The sequence below is a fragment of the Nilaparvata lugens genome, chromosome 13 (genome assembly GCF_014356525.2).
Source record: "Nilaparvata lugens isolate BPH chromosome 13, ASM1435652v1, whole genome shotgun sequence".
NCBI lineage: Eukaryota > Metazoa > Arthropoda > Insecta > Hemiptera > Delphacidae > Nilaparvata > Nilaparvata lugens.
The window spans coordinates 23,246,208-23,269,711 of NC_052516.1; the positions used below are offsets into that span (position 1 = coordinate 23,246,208).

General features: G+C 35.2%; 1 protein-coding gene across 1 annotated transcript in view; it reads right to left on the reverse strand.

Moving 5' to 3' along the window:
* Positions 1–23,504, reverse strand: part of LOC111051396 (neuroligin-2) — a 147,927-nt gene that overhangs the window by 68,246 nt on the left and 56,177 nt on the right. The window contains 2 exon segments of the mRNA XM_039440398.1: positions 1,928–2,150; positions 17,429–17,729. Coding sequence (XP_039296332.1) covers positions 1,928–2,150; positions 17,429–17,729 — 524 coding nt within the window.

The following is a 23,504-nucleotide window of genomic DNA, read 5'->3' on the forward strand; positions in this document are numbered from 1 at the left end:
TCTGTACCAGAAACCAGTTCCAGTTCCAAAATCCTGCCACACAGTCGAAGCGTGGTAAATTGTCCGGCCTGGTACAGTTCCAACTATCAGAGCTCTCATTGGTCGATTATTGTAGTCTGCTTGCTTCTCTGCGCATGCGCTGATAGTTTGTCTGTTTACCATAACATAACCAACAATATAATGTTTGATAACCATTCATTGAATGAATTTCTCTCTATAGACAATTTTAGAGTAATGGAATAAAAGGAATGCACACTTTTCTAGACGGTAAGTTTCTAGAACAGCCTTTCTTCATTCACGCAGCTAGTAAACGACACATTTTATTTTAAATCAGCTTTATATGTGCGAGCCAAAAGCTTGAACCAACGATTTTGAAATGACGTTCCATGAGAACATTTTGCACTAGTCACGTGATGGAACAATTTACGATTGGAACTGGAACAATTTACTGTACACAGAACGTACACATTGTGAGTAGCAGGTCGATTTTGCTTGTAAGCTGATGTGGGCGTCATAATGAGAAAAAAAAAAATCAAATTATGCAAAAGTTCAAAAGAAGCCTGTAGGCTAGCTTAACTTAGCTGTTCCACAATACTAACAGTTCAACTATTCTCTCATCATATCCTAACTATTTAAAATCGACTTCTTCTTTTCTTCTTCTCCTCCTTTCTCTCCTTTTTCTTCTTCCTTTCCTGTCTTCTTCTTCTTCTTCTTCTTTTCCACCTCTTTCTCCATCAGCATCATGATCAACCTCATCATCATCATTTTGTATTATTGAATAAAATAATAATCATCATCATCCATTTTTTCTTCCTCATCATCATCCACTTTTTTTGTCTCTCTACAGCGCTGTATGTGAGTTTCTGTGGCTTCACTACGTCTCTGGAAATACACTACTATCACTTGTAGTAGAAAGGAAGTATTTTCGGATTGAATTGATGAGTGATGAGTACTACCACGGACTAAAGAAAAATATACTCTTCAAAGTTAAACCTTGTAAATCAAAAATTATTTTTCCTCTACCTCCTGTCTTAAGTGCTTACTTTACTTCCTGGAACATAATACTAAAGTGTCATTTTCTCGCTCTCGGGAAGAAAAAACAGGAAAACTCTCTAGAGCGTAAAAGTAACTTCATTTAATTAACATGGGAAGCATCTCTATTTAAAAAACGTACATTTGAAATAGGTCAGAAGGTCTAAGCTCAAATGAGGAAGCATATAGAGTAGTCATCAAACCAACTAAATTCAATACCTCAACCAGACATTTGATCAGTATATGACATATTTATGTTTGTATGCTAAAATAATCACAAACTTCATATCACTATACCATCCATGTTATTCAAAATACCAGTCAACGAATATTCCTCATTAACCAATCAAATTTGAAACGGGAACTTCATCATAGTTGAAGTTGTGGAGGCCATTGTTGTTACAACTTTCGCCGACAATAGCGCATAGCGCTGTCGGCGGAGAACTGTTATTTAATACAAGCCAGCTCAGCTGTTTACTTTTTGGATTATGTTGTAACACATTTTTTGGTCACGTAGGTTTTTAAAAATTATTTTATTTTCAGTTTTTATGAAATTGTAGGTGGAGGGGAAATATTGTGTATATCACAAGTGAAAAATGTTTTTTCTCCTTCAGGAAAATTGTTCAAACTCTTTGAACTTTTCCCTCAGGGTGAAAAAACAGTAGTTTTCACTCTAGATATGGAAATAACTATTTGATTTGATAAAATTGTTAAGGTTTTTCTGATAATCATGGCATTTTCACAGTAACTCGTTAAATCTTTTCCAAAGACTGTTATATTCTCTTCTAAAATCGTTACATTTCAATCAAGAATTGTTAAATTCCCTCGTGAAATAATGAAATATTCTTCAAAAACAAATAGGAAACCTTTTCTGTTGTTGTGTGGTATCACCTACCTGATTATAGTCGCCAAACTTGGTCTGGTAGTCAAAGACATAGAGGTAGGTTTGTCGGTTGGATGTGGCGTGCATGTCTGCCGTGTGAACGACGGGTGCAACCGTACTCGCATCACTCAGCGCCTCCAGCGTCTCGTCACGGATGTTGATGGGGTGCTGCACGGGCCGCTCCCAGTCTGTGTACTCGTTCACGATCGTCGCTAGGATCTCCGACAGGTGGTATCTACGCAAAGAAAATTCAGAAATCATTTATTTTTTGCTAAACAACTCTGCAAGTATATAAAAACGTACTAGGATTGAAAGTAAATTACTAAGTGCAGCCCGGGTCCTGTAGCTTTGTCTACCGGCGGAGGCCCACTAGGCTACAATATTACCCGTTCAAAAACATAGTACAGTTTTAACTTTCCATGCCCTATTACCATAGGTAAGGAAAGTATTGCTCTCCGAAAAAAATTAAGGTACCCCAATTTCTAAATCTCTATACGTTTCAAGGTCCCCTGAGTCCAAAAAAGTGGTTTTTGGGTATTGGTCTGTATGTATGTGTGTGTGTGTGTGTGTATGTGGTGTGTGTGTGTGTGTGTGTGTGTGTGTGTGTGTGTGTGTGTGTGTGTATGAGTGTATGTGCGTCTGTGTACACGATATCTCATCTCCCAATTGATGGAATGACTTGAACTTTGGAACGTAAGGTCCTTACAATATAAGGATCCGACACAAACAATTTCGATCAAATGCAAAACAAGATGGCGGCTTAAATGGCGAAAATGTTGTCAAAAACAGGGTTTTTTGCGATTTTGCAGCGAAACGGCTGCAACGATTTTGATTGAAGTTACACCTTAAATAGTCATCGATAAGCTCTATCAACTGCCACAAGTCTCATATATTTAAAAATTTCAGGAGCTCCGCCCCATCTATGCAAAGTTTGATCTTAGATTCTCAATTATAAGGCTTCAGATACAATTTAAACGAGAAAATTCGAGTGGAAAAGATTCAGCATGAAAATCTCTACAATTAATGATCAGTAACATTTTCACCTAAAATTGAAAATATGCTCGAAATTCGAGAAAATGTGATTATCCAATTGCAAACTGTTGGCAACTATTGATTCTATTAAATTATTCACTATGAAGAGATAGCAGACCTCGTGTGTCTCCAGCGTTATTGCCCTGTCACCAGCTGGCTGAAATCTTTGAATAGTAGACTTGAGATGCGCGGGAACACTAGCGTCACGTGATCAATTTCCATAACGGCAAGGAAAGTTGTGTGAGTGCGCCACACCAGATTTTTTAAAATGTATCTTTCCATAATCAACAGATGCTCTTTTGTATCTTCTCAAAAGCAACGTGTTGCATCCAAAAAGATACACAAGGAACTCCCCTTTTTCCTATAATCTTTCATGTACCCCCTAATATACTCAACATGATTCAGCTGACCCAAATATTGCTGATATTGTACGGTATATATACAGGATGTCTGATAAGTCACTCCCTATTTTTAAACAATTATAATTTCTTAAATTATGAACCAATGTCGTTAGAGCTACATTTGTTAGATAGAGCCCTCCTTGATGTTCTGTTTAACACCAATTTTTATTTGTTCCAGTTGGAAAATTCCCCCTCCCTTGACTGTGGAGGAAAGAGCCAAAATAGCAGCTCTTTATGAGGTCTGGGTAACTGTGGTGCGAGTACAAAGGTGGTGGAGGGCTGAACGAGAGATCCATGCAACACTGGATGCAAAAACTTTGAAAAAAATTAATTCAAATTACTAACAGGGAGTGTCACTGATGCAAGACGATCAGGAAGACCATCAACGTCAAGGACAGCATAAAATGTCGGAAGAGTTCGTGAAATGTTCATAAGAAACCCTGAGAAATTAATGCGTCAAGGATCTCGTGGAAGTGATCTATCACATTACTCTGTTGCAACGATTCTTGAGAAAGATCTCAGTTTTTTTGCATCCAGTGTTGCATGGATCCCTCGTTCAGCCCTCCACCACCTTTGTACTCGCACCACAAATACCCAGACCTCATAAAGAGCTGCTATTTTGGCTCTTTCTTCCACAGTCAAGAGAGGGGTCATTTTTGAACTGAAACAGATAAAAATTGGTGTTAAACAAAACCCCAAGGAATGCTCTATCTGACAATGTAGTTTCAACAAAATTGGTTCATGAATGAAGAAATTATAGTTGTATTAAAATAGGGAGTGACTTATCAGACACTCTGTAGGTTATAGGCCTACATCCGGAAATCTTCATATATAGGCTAGAATTCGTGAGTCATGTCCTATTTATATCATTTCTCCGTTCACCATATCAATGTGTAATAGTGTGATATTGAGAGGGTAGTATTGTAGTTGTTTTTGTGTATCTTATATTATTTTTCAGGTTTTTGAAGTGGAATGAACTTTGATTTTCACTGTATGTTGGACCCTGCGTTTTAGTCTGAGAATTGACTCTGTCTTGTTTGAATTTGCTAACTCGTTGCTTAGTTGTCGAAATTAAAGAAATTTTTTAAATGCAGTTTCAATTTCTTGTCGAAATAGCTACTGTATTTGGGAATTGTACGACCATTGACCTTTTTGCAGCTTTGGCTTTTCCACTGGAAGTTATGCTCATCGCTTGTGGAGGGGAAATAATTTTCAATGAAAAGGCCACGGTTCGAATTGAGACGTAACTGGGAAAACATGTAAAGGTGTGCGAGCCTCGGTCCTCTGATTGGGCCAATTTCCCATTCAGAGGGACAAATTGTTATGTTTTCAGTTATAAGTAATTTTTATCTAGTTGAATAGGAAACCAAATTTTATAGAGTTAGTAGAAGTAGAATCAGGAAATTGTTTGTGCGTGTGAGTTCAAGTATAGTGAGTTTTATTGAAGAGTATGTGAGTGTTTCTGAAGAGTCCAAGTTTGAATATTGTTAAAATGAAAAGTGCCAAACTCCTGTTGTTTTTATTTAACTCGAAATTCAGTACATAGAATGACCGAGGCCCGAATTTAGTTGCAGCAAGTTAGCAGGTTCCCAAAATGTATAGATTGAAATTGAATATTCCTTCTTTTGCTGAGTAACTCTGTTTGAAAATTTGACATGATTTCTATTGATTCGTTAATGAGTTCAATAAACCTGAGGTTGAATTCTATTTGTATTTTTCATTGAAGTTCCTGGCTCGTAGTTGCTAGTTGCTAAAATAGGTGACAATTAGATAGTGATGATAATCTGTGCATTTGAATGAACGAATCCACTAGAAGCTCCCAACCAATCAAGGATTCAAAAAGTGATTTGATAGCATAATTTTGGTAAATATTATAGAAGAGAAGAAACAAACCCCCTCCCTCCGCTGGAGGCTAGCGGTGGTATAGTCTGCAAGAATGACTATCGAACCACATGTATTCTCATATATTTTATATTTTGGAAGATCAATCAAATAGGGACAAAGATATCACCCGGTTACAGAATTATGTCAGGTGTGGTGTAGGGTTAAAAATACCTCCACCGGTTACAAATGAATACCAGCTCACCATTATGGTGAGAATCATCAAAATCTGTCAGAATTGCCTATCAATAAAGCCAGGGCTTTCCATTCAACCATGTAATATAACATTGTCAGTATCCTTCACAGTGATGAACTAGTGGTTCCCATTCAACCAAATGTTGCCAGCTTGAAGTGAATCTTTCCATACAGTAAACCCTGTGGAACCTTGCACAAACACTGATGTGCTCCCTGAATGAGAGCCTCACATGATTGTCATAGAATATTCAATGGAAAACTGGAATAGGCCATGCTATTATGGATGAGCCCACACCTTGTAACAATGCCTGCTGAGCTGAGCTTCTATCAGCTTCAGTTGTTCATCTTTCAACGTACAAAGATGATTTTCTGATCTTCTCCTGATCATACTCTGATCACATTCGAATTTCGTGCAGTCCTACAGAAATATCAGATTATAATAATTGGAAAATCATTCCAGTAAAGGAGAGAAATGATTTTTACTTTCCTTGTCCTATCACCATAGGTAAGGAAAGTATTGCTTTCTGAAAAAAATTGAGGTACCCCAATTTCTAAATTTCTATACGTTTCAAGGTTCTCTGAGTCCAAAAAAGTTGTTTTTGGGTATTAGTCTGTGTGTGTGTGTGTGTGTGTGTGTGTGTGTGTGTGTTGTGTGTGTGTGTGTGTGTGTGTGTGTGTGTGTGTGTGTGTGTGTGTGTGTGTGTGTGTGTGTGTGTGTGTGTGTGTGTGTGTGTTGTGTGTGTGTGTGTGTGTGTGTGTGTGTGTGTGTGTGTGTGTGGTGTGTGTGTGGTGTGTGTGTGTGTGTGTGTGGTGTGTGGTGTGTGTGTGTGTGTGTGTGTGGTGTGTGTGTGTGTGTGTGTGTGTGGTGTGTGTGTGTGTGTGTGTGTGTGTGTGTTGTGTGTGTGTGTGTGTGTGTGTATGAGTGTATGTGCGTCTGTGTACACGATATCTCTCATCTCCCAATTAACGGAATGACTTGAAATTTGGAACTTAAGGTCCTTTCACAATAAGGATCCGACACGAACAATTTCGATCAAATGCAATTCAAGATGGCGACTAAAATGGCGAAAATGTTGTCAAAAACAAGGTTTTTCGTGATTTTCTCGGAAACGGCTCCAACGATTTTGATCAAATTCATATCTGAAGTAGTCATTGATAAGCTCTATCAACTGCCACAAGTCCAATATCTGTAAAAATTTCAGGAGCTTCGCCCCATCAATGCAAAATTCGATTTTAGATTCTCAATTATCAGGCTTCAGATACAATTTAAACAAAAAAAAATTAAGTGGAATAGATTGAGCATAAAAATCTCTACAATTAATGTTCAGTAACATTTCCACCTAAAATTGAAAATAAACTCTAAATACGAGAAAATGTGATTATTCAATTGCAAATTATTGTTGATTCTATTAAATCATTCACTATGAAGAGATAGCAGACCTCGTGTGTCTCCAGCGTTATTGCCCTGTCACCAGCTGGCTGAAATCTTTGAATAGTAGACTTGAGATGCGCGGGAACACTAGCGTCAGGCGATCAATTCTCATAATGGCAAGGGGAGATGTGTGAGTGCGCCACACCAGATTTTTACTGGAGTGATTAGAGAAGAATCAATCTCTTGCTGACGTATCATGAGTCATGATAAATTTGTCGCAGCCTGTTTCTTAATATGGGTATAGTAGAAATCCCTCAATATAGAATGTATTGGAGTCATAATTATTGTAGATATAGTACTATAGCTGATGTTCAAAGCAGAAATAGGTTTGATGCAATAAAGAATTTTTTACAAGTGTGTGACATTAATAAGCAAAAGAAAGACCCCAAAGATCCCGCTATTGATAAAATTATCAAAGTCAGGCCTATTCTAGAAGTAGTGACCCTTTGGGTTGGAGAACTCGCCAAAGTTGGCGTCAGTTGGGACAACCAAAGGAAACCGATACACTTCAATCTTTATATTGATTTCAATATTTGTACACTTTTGATACAGTCTCAAAATGTTTTGCATTGATGAGAGTGTTCACTCTATTTCCTTGCCTCTCTTTCTCTTGCCTCTCATTAACTCTCAAAACGAGTTTTTCTAATGTTTCTTTGATGAGAAAACACATTCCATCACTTCTTCCCAAGATACGAATTGAAGTCATTGAATATTTGTCTTCAAAATATGAGAGGTAGTCAACAACTTCACGCCATTCATCTATTCATGAAGATCAATGAACTCTGTTGGAGTGTGAAATGATTGTGCAATTGAAAGTATGATGATAATTAACTGTGATTGGGTTTTGAAATGAAAATTTAGATTTAAAGTTTCTAGATTAATGCGAGTTATCAATAAGCATGATTCCCATTGAATTGTTCAATAGATAGACCATTTAATGGAACGATACTTTTTCAAGAATGGAATTAAGGATTCTCATGATAGATATATTTTACAATTTTAATCGAATTGATTGATTCATCAGTCTCATTATAATAAAAAAAAATCAGCTGATAGTTGCAGTGATAGTAGTTTTAATTTTTCTGCTCAAAATTTTCAAGTTTATTTCAAGTATAGTACTGCTGTCTGCGAATCTCAATCGATTTGAAGAGCTTGTAAATTGTGTACTTCATCAATCATCTTTGTAAATTGTCGTTCATTTTCTACAGCTGTTGATGAATATTATTGAAACTTTCGGATTGTTTAGTGTTATTTCCGGCTCTTATCAACCCTTCGAAATTCAAAATCCATCAGTCATATCTCGAATACGTATTCTCTGAGTGTTAATCTTTGGTGAAAACAGAAATTTTAAACTTAACCTCACTTTGGACTATTTATGTGCCAAAATCAAGGAATTGAAGAAGTTTTAGGCAATTGCCTGTTTCTCTTTCCAAATATCGTGTTTGTGACTGTTCTAATGAATAAATAAATAATATATGATGCAATGATTGAGTCTGATTGACTCAACTGTGATCGATCAGTCTGATTTGGATAGATTTGTTTAGCATGTCTTCATAACATGTAAACATCCTTTTTCAATAAAATTTTATGGATTCTACGTTTTCATCAAAATAGAGAATGCGTCATGTACAAATGGAGCAAAGCTTACTATGTAATTTTCAGAGAGGATGTGGAAATAAAAAAAATCTGTGAAATATTGTTGAAACTTCTCATTTCATCCCCATATTAATCGTATCTACTTATTCAAATACAGGTTGGTGACGTATTTATATTTCAAAGGTTTTGTCATTTTAAAAATTAAAGCTTTTTTCTGAATTTATTTATAATTATTTCGTCAGCATTTACATAGCAGGAGAGAATAGTGGCATTGATAGAATGGATGAGAAAATGGAATGAATGTGAACATGTCACTTTGAGGAAAACCGGTGGAAAATTCTGTTGAAAACGTAAAATGTTTGATATCCCTGGAATCTCATATTTATTCTGTTCGCTTTTATCTGAAGCTCCTGGCTATTCAACTGACTAATTATTATCAATATATCTTTCGCTCACTCTTTTTCCCTTTTTCTCTCACACAAACAGTTAGTCACACACACACTCTCTGTCTCTCTTGCTCTCCCACTCTATCTCTTTTTTGGTAGAGAGTTAGTGGGGAGGATATTTTTTATATTCTTTCCGAAGAATGGACATTGATATGTCCAAAGCTCCGCCAATTTATGTAGATGTATATCAATATAATTATCTATAGTTATTATATCACAAATTGCTTTTTCATATCATATACAGTTCAATAAATATTTTCTTAGTCTATATTATGTAAATTCATGTATAATTTTGCTGTATTGTAAGCTATTGTATATAAGTGTATAAGCCAGTATATATTGTAATCCACATAAATAAAGTACTCAATCAATCAATCAATCAATCAATCTCCTCTTTAAATTCACTCATTATGATATCTTATTCATCGACTATCCTATCTTCCACACTACCCACCATCTTATCCATTCACAACCCATATTTTTAGGCTACTTTGAGCATTTTTTCGTAATTTGAGACCGTAAATCTAAAATAATTTCTGGAAATTGATTTAGATAGTTGGAAAGATGGAACGAACGTAGTTACGATTTTTTCCGCTAGGTCGCGCGCCTGTCGGTTCTTCATACTTCCATCATTCAAATCAGCCGTTGGCGCGTATTTTGAATGCAAATTTGTTGTCTCTTATTTTATTTTCGTAATAATTTGTGTAAAAAATGGATGTGGATAGTGTTAAATGTGATTGTGGAAGTGAGACACAATAGTAGGCAGCAGCGGTAGCTTATAAAATTGACTAATAATTGAAGAAAAAAAATTAACATACAAGAAAGAAGAATATTTGAATTACACTTTTACTCTCCGAAAAAACTAAGTTAGAAAACCCTGTAAATACTAGATCTAAAGCGAAATGAGTAAAACTATATTATTTCATACCTATGTAGAAAGGAACTATTTTCTAACATCAATCATATTATTTTGTTATTAAAATCTTCATTATAGTACTAATTTATGATTTTTTGTAGATGGGATGGAAATAATTGACTCCTGGATAACTCTGAAATATCACGTCTATTGTCATTTCTATTAACTTCTGAACATTTCTGTGTGAAATGATTGCAATACTTCATAATCAGCAATTCAAGTGCCACAATATAACGCTCAAAAAATTTTGATGAATTATGAGACATTTTTACCTTCAAACTGTCACTTTGCGCACTAGTTGCACAAATAACTATTTTGGTGAGGTGACTTCAATATTTCATCAAAGATACGCCAAAAATCAGAGTTTTTATAATATTTTCTGCGTTTTCTCAGTACTTTGTCTTTCTGATGGAATGAAGCATGCTCAAATGAAAAATGCAAGAGAGCGAAGCGAGCCCGCTGATCCCATTTTTGGACGATCCAGTCGGGCGTCCAGGGGGCGGAGCCCCCTTTCTAGACGGATATGGCGAGTGAAGCGAGCCTGACAGCTAGTGAATAAATATAATGAAGGAAAGGATTGGCTTATACACGTACGGGATAGGAAACTATCTATAGGAAACTACTGGACTGTTCAACTTGAAATTTTGCATATAGATTCTTAATTTACTGGAAATGGTTATGTTCCTATTCCAAAGTCTTTAAGATTCAAGTAGGTCAAGTATTCAGATTGTCAAGTTTTTAATTGGACCCTTTCGGAGCACGGGTTAACAGCTAGTTATTCAATAAAAATGATGAACAACTATTCATCCTCTGTTATCCCTTTGGTAGAGAGTTAGTGGGGAGGATATTTTTAATATTCTTTCCGAAGAATGGACATTGATATGTCCAAAGCTCCGCCAATTTATGTAGATGCATAACAATATAATTATCTATAGTTATTATATTACAAATTACTTTTTCATATCATATACAGTTCAATAATTATTTTCTTAGTCTATATTATGTAAATTCATGTATAATTTTGCTGTATTGTAAGCTATTGTATATAAGTGTATAAGCCAGTATATATTGTAATCTACATAAATAAAGTACTCAATCAATCAATCTCCCTCAAAAAAAATTTGGTAGTGTGTTAGTGGGAAGGATATTTTTTGAATATTCTTTCCGTAGAATGTACATTGATATGTCCAAAGCTCCGTTAATTTATGTAGATGCATAACAATATTAACTATAGTTATTACAAATTGCTTTTTCCTATCATATACAGTTCAATAATTATTCTCTTAGTCTATATTATGTGAATTCATATATAATTTTGCTGTATTGTAAGCTATTTTATATAAGCCATTATATATATATATACTTATACACTTATATAAAATAGCTTATAATACTAAGCTATATATTATATTGTAATATACATAAATAAAAAACTCAATCAATCAATCTCACACTCTCTCACTCTTTTTCTTTTTCGCTCACACAAACACACACACACACACACACTCTCTCTGTTTCTCTCCTTCAATATTTTTCCGGTTCTCTCATTCTCCTCTCTCTCCTTCTTTCTCCTCTCTTTCCATTTTTCATCTTCATTATTCTCTCTCTTCATCATTTTCCCCCTCTTCTCTTCCGATTCTCTTGTCATACAATTTCTTTCCATACATCACAATCACTCCGAGATTGTTTCTTTCATGGACTGATATTATTGTTTTAGTATTTTTGAGGCTTAGCCTTTTGAAGTCTGATATTTTACTAGCCGTCAGGCTCGCTTCGCTCGCCATATCCGTCTAGCCATGGGGCTCCGCCCCCTGGACCCCCGACTGGAAAAATGAGATCAGCGGGCTCGCTTCGCTCGCCTGCATATAGACCTCAGCGGTACCCCTGTACCGAATATGAACGTATTATGTCAATTTAATCACGAAAAACACTTGTTACTATATTGGCGTATCTTTGGCGAACAAAATTCTTCCACCTCAGCTGAACCTGTGTACTGAATTTTTTTTAATTTATAATATATTTCCATCAATTATTGGAAAAGGTGAGGAAACGCAGAAAAGCTGAGAAAACGCTAATTTTGGGCGTTATTTCAAATTCCTTCTAACACAACATTATTGCACCCCAGCTGAGCTTCTGTAGTAAATTTTTTGGGCGTATCTTTGGAAATTTTTCCAAATCCGTTCTTGTTGCGCCTCTAAAGGGCCAACTGAACATACCTACCACTTGTGCTGCTCAATGTATGAGCTTTCTGTTTACTAGAGATTGATAATGGTGTAACACTCAAAACTAGTATCTCAAATTGTTTCAAAATTGACCAGTGCTTTTGACAACATCAAGTTTTTTATTCATCAATCGACTCCGTTGAATTTGAATAATCAGACTAGCATTGGATTGAATCAAATCAATAGAGGATTGATTAAAACATGATAGATTTTGTGGTTGAAATCAGGAATTATTGATCTCAAAGGGACCACAAAGTATCCCGTTCTTAGGGATCAAGGTACGGTCACAGTCCTTTATTTAGCCAGGCTACAATTATCCCGTGTACTGTACTGTGTTTAGTGAGAGCGATCACCGGTAGAATTTGAATTTCCCGCCGAACAGTTTCCTCCCAATATGGCTGCTGTATTATTCATTCCGGGGCAAGGCTGCCGGTACAATTATTATTCAGCCAAATACATGACGAATACATTCTACATGTTATATATTATGTATATACATATGGTGAATGTATATAGTATATATATTATATGTGACAATGATAATAGGCCCAATTGTCATATATGGCTGATTTCAAATGGGGAGCCTTCTAGCTAGCGATAATCACTGTGGTGTGTGTTATCAATATGCGCCTCTGGAATTCTGAATTCGGGTGATCATCGTCGTCATATCGTCATAATCATTATCCTCATCATCCGGCTTTCAGTATCAAGCAACCATAATAATCATCATCATCATCATCTACAACAACACAATGTATCATGGAGTCATCATGACATTTTTGTCATAGTCATTCAATCTCTGCTGTTTTCCATTCATGTAATCAAGCCGGTAAACAGCTGTTTCTCATTTGGTTATGCTGATTCTCATTACAGCATACTCTACTGTAAGGAAACCATATGTTTTCTCTACAGTCGAGTATGTTTCCTAGTTCCGAAAAAAGAACAGCAGAACTGCTACAAAAGAACTTCCTTTGGCGCTGCAAGTGGAAGTTTTGTCAACTTCCCCAAAATTCCTGATTCGGAATTTTTAAACTAGGTTATATTTATAGAATGCATGTAGTAGCTTCAACACAAGCAGGTAATGTTTTCTATTTATCAATTATTCTTCTTTAGATTATTTTGACAAAAAATAGGGTACGTTACTTGGACGTAAATTTAATGTCTTTTGCAGTGCTTGAATGAAATTCCAGTCTCGGCTAATGCCTCGACTAGAACCATCATTCTCGCCTGCAAGGGGCCCATTCCCGTCCATGTGACGTAAGATACTATTATCATAGAGAAACAATAGCATAAGTAGATATCCCATGGTATAGGGCGTTTATGTCGCAACTCGCAAATTTACTGTTATCTCAAGCCGATAGTTCACGTAGTTATTTCCCGTGAAGCTGTGTGACGCTGGTAGTCTCTCAAATTGTGCCGTTGATACACTCTCACCCCAACAAAACAGTAAAAATCGACAATAATCGACAAAAATCGGCTTGAGTTAACAGTAAAAGTTGCGACATAAACGCCCTATACCATGGGATATCTACTTATGCTATTGTTTCTCTATGCTATTATCTTATTCATATACCTGTTAGGAGACGTTTGCAAGACTATAACAGCTATTAAGTACTTGATAATGATAATAGTATAATTTGTATGGGAAAAGATGTTGTATTATTTTTCCATAATAAGGAGAAAACGACACTAATATTGTCAACACCACTATTGTATCTGATACTAGTGATATTCACAATATCAGTTTTTTTACTTGATATTTGTTCAATTCAGTTATGTTTTGCGCCGAAACAAGAATTGATGCTTCTACATTTGTTTTCTTTCAGAGAGAAACAATCAAAAATGATGATTGAGCAGTGAGTTTGATCATATTTGAAGACGTTTTTCTGGCTCTGAATCTAGCATTTTGTCTAAGTAGTGGGTAGACACTAGCATAGAGGAACAATAGCGTAAGTAGATATCCCATGGTATAGGGGCGTTTATGTCGCAACTTTTACTGTTATCTCAAGCCGATTATTGTTGATTATTGTAGATTTTCACTGTTTAGGCCGGGTGAGATTATATGAATGGCACAATATGAGAGACTGCCAGCGTCACATAGCTTTATGGGGAAGAACTACGTGGACTATCGGCTTGAGATAACAGAAAAAGTTACGACATAAACACCCTATACCATGGGATATCTACTTATGCTATTGTTTCTCTATGACACTGGTTTCCACACAAGACGTTTGAAATATTCTGTGATGTTCACATTGAACAAAATACTTGATCAATAGTAATTTTCAGTACTTGATTAATACATTCATCTTTCACTACTTTGTGAACATCCGACAATAATGAATTATCATCAGATTGTGGAGAAATTTACGTTTTTCCAAGAGAAAGTTCTCAAGAGAACCAGTGCTTTGCGCTGCATAATGTCAGTCCACTCTGATATTGCTCTCTTTCTCTTTCACCTAAAATGTTTCTCAATTATCTCCTTCCCCACCATCTTCTCAATATCACATTCTCGTCTGTTCCTCTCTTTTCTCTCTCTTTCACCTGAAATGTTTCTCAATTATCTCCTTCCCCACCATTTTCTTAATATGACATCGTAGGGCTCTTATTACTCAGAAGATGTAGGCAACGACACCATAACCTATAATAGTTATTTGTATATCTAGAGTGAAAAGTGCTGTTTTTTCTCCCTGAGGGAAAAGTTTGAAGCCCGAGGCGAAGCCGAGGGCAACAATTTTCTCGAGGGAGAAAAAACATTTTTCACTCGTGATATACACAACATTTTTCCTCTACCTACATTTTTATAAAAATTGCCAATAAAATAATATTTTTAAAAACGTATGTAACCAAACAATGTGTTACAACATAATCTAAAAAGTAAACAGAAACAGCTGGCTTGTAATCACAGTTCTCTTACGACAGCACTATCTGTCGGCTAAAGTTGTAACAACAATGACAGCCAAAACTACAGCTATGATGAAGTTCCCGTTTCAAATTTGATTAGTTAATAAGTAATATTCGTTGGCTGATATTTTGAATAACATGGAATAAAAGGAAAAAATATATACATTTTTTTAGTATAGTGATATGAAGTTTGTAATAATAATTTCAGCATACAAACATAAATTTTATATATCGATCAAATGTCTGGTTGAGGTATTGAATTTAGTTGGTTTAATGACTACTCTATATGCTTCCTCATCTGAGCTTAGACCTTCTGACCTATTCCAAATGTACGTTTTTAAAATAGAGATGCTTCCCATGTTATTTAAATGGAGTCACTTTTACTCCCTAGGGAGTTTTTCTGTTTTTTAGTACCGAGAGCGAAAAAGTGACACTTTAGTATCATGTTTCAGGGAGTAAAGTAAGTACTTTTGACAGTAGGTGGAGAAAAACTGAATTTTCATCTTGCAGATTGACTCAGTATGGAATGGGTGTTTGATATCCATTGTGTTCTAATCTAGATAGTATCAAATTATTGTAGAATAATATTTATTGAAGTAGCTTGGTTTTTTTAATTACAGTCTCGGTCAATGACAGTAGAGTTCAACCTTCATTGGTCAACAGCTGATGATTGATCGTGGGGCTTTTCCCACACCATACTGTGTATTAGGCTGCTGAATGTACAAGGTCTCAGTTCACTAGAGATTGATAATGTTGTTGAAAGTATCAAGGTGTTGCCATTGAATATGATTATTTACAATAATATAATTTTCAAAACAACACAGGATTTACAAATTACAAAGAATAACTATTATATATCAACTGTTCACGAGAATTGTCCGATGCTATGTAATCACTATCATAGAGAAAAATAGCGCCAGTAGATATTCCATGGTATAGAGCCGTTTGTACACTCTCACCCGGTCAAAACTGTAAAAATCGACAATAATCGACAGTAATTGGTTTGAGTTAACAGTAAAAGTTGCGAAACAATAACATAAGTAGATATCCCATGGTCTAGAGCGTTTATGTCGCAACTTTTACTGTTAACTCAAGCCAATTACTGTTGATTATTGTCGATTTTTACTGTTTTGTTTGGGTGAGAGTGTATCAACGGCACAATTTGAGAGACTACCAGCGTCACATAGCTTCACGGGAAAGAACTACGTGAACTATCGGCTTGAGATAACACTAAAAGTTGCGAGTTGCGACATAAACGCCCTATACCATGGGATATCTACTTATGCTATTGTTTCGCAACTTTTACTGTCAACTCAAGCCAATTACTGTCGATTATTGTCGATTTTTACTGTTTTGACCGGGTGAGAGTGTTCAAACGGCACAATTATGAGAGACTACCAGCGTCACACTGCTTCACACGATAGAACTATGTGAACTATGGGCTTGAGATAACAGTAAAAGTTGCGACATAAACGCCCTATACTATGGGATATCTACTTATGCTATTGATTCTCTATTCCACTATGTAGTACAAAGCATGATACAGCTATGCAATAATTTCACTCTCCACTCCTCGCATCTATAGACGTTGCCAATCCGTCAGATGTCTTATAGAAATAGTGATTAATTCTCATTCTCAATCAGCTGTGGCCAATGATAATCAAATCCTATTTGGCAACGTTGCGTTCATCTGGCACAATGATCCTTTAAGGAATGTTTCTTTATCCTTGCTTCTTATGAAACAAAATTGAGACTAAATATTGAAGGATAATCATACTATCAAATATACTGAAGATAAAATTCTGTGATAAATTTGGTAAAACCTATTTTTAATCATAATGGGGAAGAATAATGGCGAGAATCGACTGAGACTACTCCAAAAAAGGGTACTCGTAATTATGTGTGATTATTCTCTCAAGTATCCATATGAACAGAATAGTTTAATAAGAAAAAATCAAAATCAAATTATTCATTGGTTCTTCAACAACACTATATATACAAAAAACGAAACCATAGAGAAACAATAGCGTAAGTAGATATCCCATGGTATAGGACGTTTATGTTGCAAGTTTTACTGTTATCTCAAGCTGATTACTTTCGATTATTGGGGATTTTTACTGTTTTGTTAGGGTGAGAATGTATGAACGGCACAGTACGAGAGACTACGAGTGTCACACAGCTTCACGGGAAAGAACTACGTGGACTATCGGCTTGAGATAACAGTAAAAGTTGCAACATCCTATACCATGGGATATCCACTTACGCTATTATTTCTCTATGACAAAACTTTCAACAAAAATATAATAAACCAAGGAAAATGCAAGGAAAATCCTGTCACAGGTGAAAGTTGCTAATACAAATTTAATATGAGTCATTAAGAACTTACAAAAAATGAAATGATAAATTATATAATATAATAATAAAAGAAGATGATGAATAAGTGTAAAGATGAGTATAAATGAATATTATTTGAATTTGAACTACTCACTTGTAAGTATTCTTGACATAGGTGCGCAGTATCCTAGTGCGACGGTCTGTTTCAATCCCGTACGTGACGTCATCACCGGTGAACGATAGAAATGCCTCAGCCTTGACAACGCCTAACAGCAGGTCGTATCTGCTGATCTTTGCCAGCATGTTCTTTCGCGCCTGCGCTGTGCTCATTCCGCCGTGCACCTGATGTTGGTCGTGGCTTGATGATGATGATGATTGCGACGATGATGATGATGATGATGAGGACGATGATCGTTGGAGACCGGGTTGACCTGGGAACGCGTTGTGGAGCATATCTGCGGAGAAGAAACAAAAATGCAAAGATTTTAAGAGTTTTCCTAAAATTTAACTATTTGTTATAATTTCATTCACGTAACTTATATTTTTTAGAGGATGTTCCACAAAATGTGTAACAACCGATCTTTCGATATTTTTGGAAAAAGTCATTAACTAAAAACTATCAGTCGGAAGCCAAGATTTATGAGAATACGGTTGGAAAAAAGAAGAAATGTCTGATAAGATTCGTTTTTGAACATTTCATGAACATTAAGGGCTGGTTTCCGAGCTCGGGATTTAGCCAAGTTCCAGACTTCAAACAGCTGGAGTCAGAAAATTGGCTTTCCAAGCTTAGCCGTAGTTTTTATGATAATCTCTATTTTCTCATTTCTATAATTGGAAACGTTTTTCCTTGACGAAATGAAACATTCCTAAATAATTTAAATAGCTATGTTATTTCTCAATCTCTATTATTTTAATTTTGTTTTCTATTTTTTCGAAATTTAACTCAAACGTGGACTACGCCTACACACCGTTCCGTAGAGCCAATTTCCTGACTCCAGATATTAAAAGTCTACAACATAGCTAAATCCCGAGCTCGGAAACCTGACCTTGCGTTCAATCTGTTTGAAGTTTGTTTTGAACTCGACGAATGTATTTTTCCATCTTTGGGCGCGAATAAAAAGTTCATAAATGTAAAAGAAAGAAACAAATTTCATGAATCTTATTGGAAATTTTCTCCTCTTCCCAACCATATCCACAGAATTCGACTTTGATTTATGGTTTCTCAGTCATTGAAGTTTCTCAAAAATATCATGAAATTGGTATATCTCGAAAACCAAGGTCGATATAAGAAAATGTTACTGATCATTTTTTGTTGCTAATTTCATGTAGAATTTGCATGATCCCCGGCTGTTTGTGACTCACACATTTCGTGGGACACCCAGAATATTATATTCAAGAATAATTGAGAATTATATGGGAAATGATTTGGGGATTGATACAAAAAAATGATTGAGGAAGATTCATAATTATTGACTAAGAATAATTGCAAATGAACCTCTGTAGAGACTTGTAAATCCAGGATTTAAGATTAATACCAATCATTTATTCATGAAACTTGAGGAAGATTCATTAATGACAAAGATAATTTACGAATGAACATTTGTAGAGACTCAAAAATCCAAGATTGGAGATTCATGTCGATCTATACCAGTCGATTCACCCCATTCATCCATAAAACTTGAGGAAGATTCATTAATGACAAAGAAAAATTACGAATGAATGAATCTCTGTTGAGACTTGTAAATCCAGGATTTGAGATTTACGCTCATTGATACCAGTCAATCCGCACCATTCATTCATAAAAGTTGAGGAAGATTCATTATTGACAAAGAAACATTGCGAATTAACCTCTGTTGAGACTAGTAAATCCAGGATTCAAGATTTATCTCGAATAATACCAGTCAATCCTCACCATTCATTCATAAAACTTGAGAAAGATTTCATTAATGACAAAGAAAAATTGCGAATTAACCTCTGTCGAGGCTCAAAAATCCAGGATTTAAGATTTATCTCGATTAATACCAGTCAATCCTGACCATTCATTCATAAAACTTGAGGAAGATTCATTAATGACAAAGAAAAATAGCGAATGCACGTCTGTTGAGACTCGTGAATCCAGTATTTAGGATTCATGTCGATCAATACCAGTCAATCCTCACCATTCATTTATGGAACTTGAGGAAAGATTCATTAATGACAAAGAAAAATAGCGAATGCACGTCTGTTGAGACTCGTAAATCCAGGATTTAAGATTCAAGTCAATCAATACCAGTCAATCCTCACCATTCATTCATGGAAATTGAGAAAGATTTCATTAATGACAAAGAAAATTCACGAATGAACCTTTATAGAGACTCGTAAATCAAGGATTCAAGATTCATGACGATCGATACCAGTCAATCCTGACCATTAATTCATAAAACTTGAGGAAGATTCATCATTGACAAAGAAAAATTGCGAATTAACCTCTGTTGAGACTCGTAAATCCAGGATTTAAGATTTATCTCGATTAATACCATCCAGTCAATCCGCACCATTCATTCATAAAACTGTATTACAAACCGTAACAATGTATCATCATTCATAAAAAGTGTATCACAGATAGATAAATGGTGGACAGAATGCGGAGCAAAACCATCAATGAATTATTTATTCAGACGCCAACTCCGCAACTAGAATGCGATCCATTCGGCGCAATTCTATTGGATGCCGAACGTACGTTGTCTGCTCTGCATTTCTCAGTCAACAAACAACATATATATACATAAAAACACATATATAAACAACACATAGCTGAATCTCATTGAGACTGAAAAATTGGCCCATCTTGGATCGCGCCGCCCCCAGCCATTAAACATGATCAATGGCTCCATTAAAAGCGGTATGGAGGGCATCTAATTTTCAGCCGCTCTTTTAATGTGTACAACTCTCTGTCTCGTTTCATTCATTCAGGTCTGTTTCTATTTGTTTATTCACTCTACTTTTCTCCTCTCTCAGTTTTTTTAGGTAGGTTGTTAATATTGTTTTTCTGTGAGATTTGTATTATTATGTTCTCAGCTTTGGTCCATGATGTCTAATCCACAAAATATTTCAAGTTATAAATCCCTACGGATCTACTTGTACTATATACTTCGACGTTATTTAGATTTGCTCCTCTCTATTCACCCTTTCTCCAGTTCTCTCTGTTTTTTCATGAGGTTTCTTATCTATTTTTCCGTGAGATTCTTATAATAAAGTTTTCAGCTTTGATTCTTAATTTATGATTTATACAATATTAAAAGCCGTATAGTCACACTATAACACGATCAACTATGGATTATTGTATAAACCAGCATACTATTGTGAGAGAAATATTCATGAATGTATATTGCTGTACATGCTTTATAAACCAGCATACTATTATGGAAGTAATATATCCATGAATAGATGAACCCAGTCTTATAATATTAAACACAACCTTATCTATTTTCCCGTGAGATTCTTATAATAAAGTTTTCAGCTTTGATTCTTAATTCATGATTTATACAATATTAAAAGCCGTATAGTCACACTATAACACGATCAACTATGGATTATTGTATAAACCAGCTATTGTGAGAGAAATATTCATGAATGTATATTGCTATACATGCTTTATAAACCAGCATACTATTATAAAAGTAATATATCCATGAATAGATGAACCCAGTCTTATAATATTAAACACAACTCCATCCACAATGTTTGTGTCTGTGTGACTCATGAATGGTCAAATATCTCTGCTCTTTTTCGATCTTAGTATTCACATTACAATATCATAATCATGTCATTTCATCTTTATATCACCAATATTTTTTCTCCAATTGAACAATTTAGAATGTATTGAATAGTTTTATTAGGTTATTACGTTATATAATACCTTATTCTACAAATTATTCAATGTTTCATTAGAGTTCTAGCCAGCACGAGTAAAATGATTCATACATTTTTATTCATATATTCTACAAAATACTCTAATCATAATATAATTATCACATTGAAGGAAGAGCTGGGCTGAGCCAGTACTATATCTCTCAATTTTGATAAAAATTTAATGTTGTCCAAAGGTTAAGGAAATGAAATCACACACTGCTCCCTCACTTGATCCAGATTTTCGGTCCAGGAATAATGATTTGATAAATTTTCACTCTGAATGTTGACAATAAACTTTATGGATCAGAGTGTATCACAATGAATAGAAAATTTGAGAAATCTTACACTCATTTGAAAAAATCGAATACAAAATCACAAACTTACTCACTATTCAAAATAAAATAGAATAAATAATCTCCTTTATTAGTCAAGTATACAACAATAAAATATTTCTCTTGCAATATTACATTTTGGCATTCATCCTATGGGGCGAATCCGTCCGGGGGAGCCAGCAAGAATCATCCAAAGATTGAAGAATAAATCCTTTCCAATTTGATATATTAATCAGCATTTGAATAAATGCATTGGTTGAGTTCAAAGCCACTGATCAATTCCATCGGTTTTTTTTACGTTCAGTAAAAAACCTGATCACAGATGAACCACAGAATGAAAAGTCGGCTAATATCTTGACGCCATAATCCGCCATCTTGAAAGAAAGTGTAGCATTGTAATACAGCAGTAGTTTCAATTTCCACAGATGATGCAGTCATGTGTCGTGGTCTGGTGCACTCAAATCTTGGTTAGATTGATACCTTCCATTTTGTTGTGTATTCTGTGCTGAACGGTTGCTCATGACTGACAGATGTTCCCCTGTTGATCATATTTTGTAAACAAAACTAGAACTTAACCTATTTCATTGTAATCAATTAAAATGAAAAACCATCAGGTGATTGGAGTAGTTTTAAATGCTTTGTAAAATATTTTAAATGTTATTGAATTTATGTAATCATGCATTTCTCTGCTCCCAAATACATTATAATGGAGTCCTATTTGTAAACAACCTCATATTGAGCCATGTCTGTTTACGTTCAGCTACTCTATTTACGTTCTTTTCCATCGGTGGAAAAGTACGATTAACTGATCAGTGAACGAACCGGATATGACGGTTATATCAGTTATATCAGTTAGACCAAAGACCTTGAAGAGGTATAAACGCACAATACCTATGCCTTCCCAATGCTAGCTCTTACTTGAAATTAAAGGTTCCATTGAGGTATTTTAGCGCTATATTCTTTATTCTTTATTCTTTATTCTTTATTGATTGATATAATAAGTATACATCATATAAATGATAGGGAGAGGAAAAATAAGGTAACCTTGTGCGATTCCTCTCCCAAGTTAGATATGGTTACACATAGTCCGAAATAGGTTAGTCTTGTAGCTCTTCACTTCACAAAATTTTCAGACCACAATATGTTCACAAAGTAAATTTTCAAATTTAGATGCTTCAAAACAAAAAATAGAACAGATATTTCACATTATTATCACTTGAATAGAGAAGATAATATATTAAAGAAATAATTTTGAAAAAGAACAGAAAAACAAACTAATTCTAGAGCACGCGATACAATTGCTCAATATTATATAATATATTTTTTTTGTAATATTATAGATGACAAAAATCTTCAAGATCTTAGTATGTATAAGCTTCCAGGCTGTCCCTTAATGGCGATTCCAATTCCAAATAATCTAGCGCTGCATGTGAGTCTATGCATCGTTCAACGACAAAACAGTACTTCGTTCAGAGCCACGTTCACTCACCGATCTCATCGTTCACTCACTGGTCAGTGGCTTTGAACTCAACCAATTTATTCCATCTGTAATATTGATGATATCCAATCTGATTCAGTATTATTGTACACTAGCTTCCAATTAATATAGTTCCAATATATAGTTTATAATAGTTTTATCATGTTTCGGTTGAATAGTCATATTGATAAATAAACTGTTTGAAACTTCTAAATGGAAAAAATGAATCCACTAAGCAAGGAGTTCTTTACGATGCACAGGGTTAGTTCATGTCAATATGAGTATTTACCACAATATTTTTTGTATAAGAATATGTTGTTTTTCTGTAGCCTACACAATGAAATTGTGTAGTGATGAATCAATAGAGGAAGAAATAGTTATTTGTGCAACTAGTGCGCAAAGTGACAGTTTGCTGCAACGAAAGAAACGTTCACGCCCGAGCCGTAGGCGAGGGCGGAATGGTTTCTTGAGTGCAGCAGAGGAAAGTAGAGATAATTTGTGGGGATAGACTGACTTTTTTGCTCGAGATC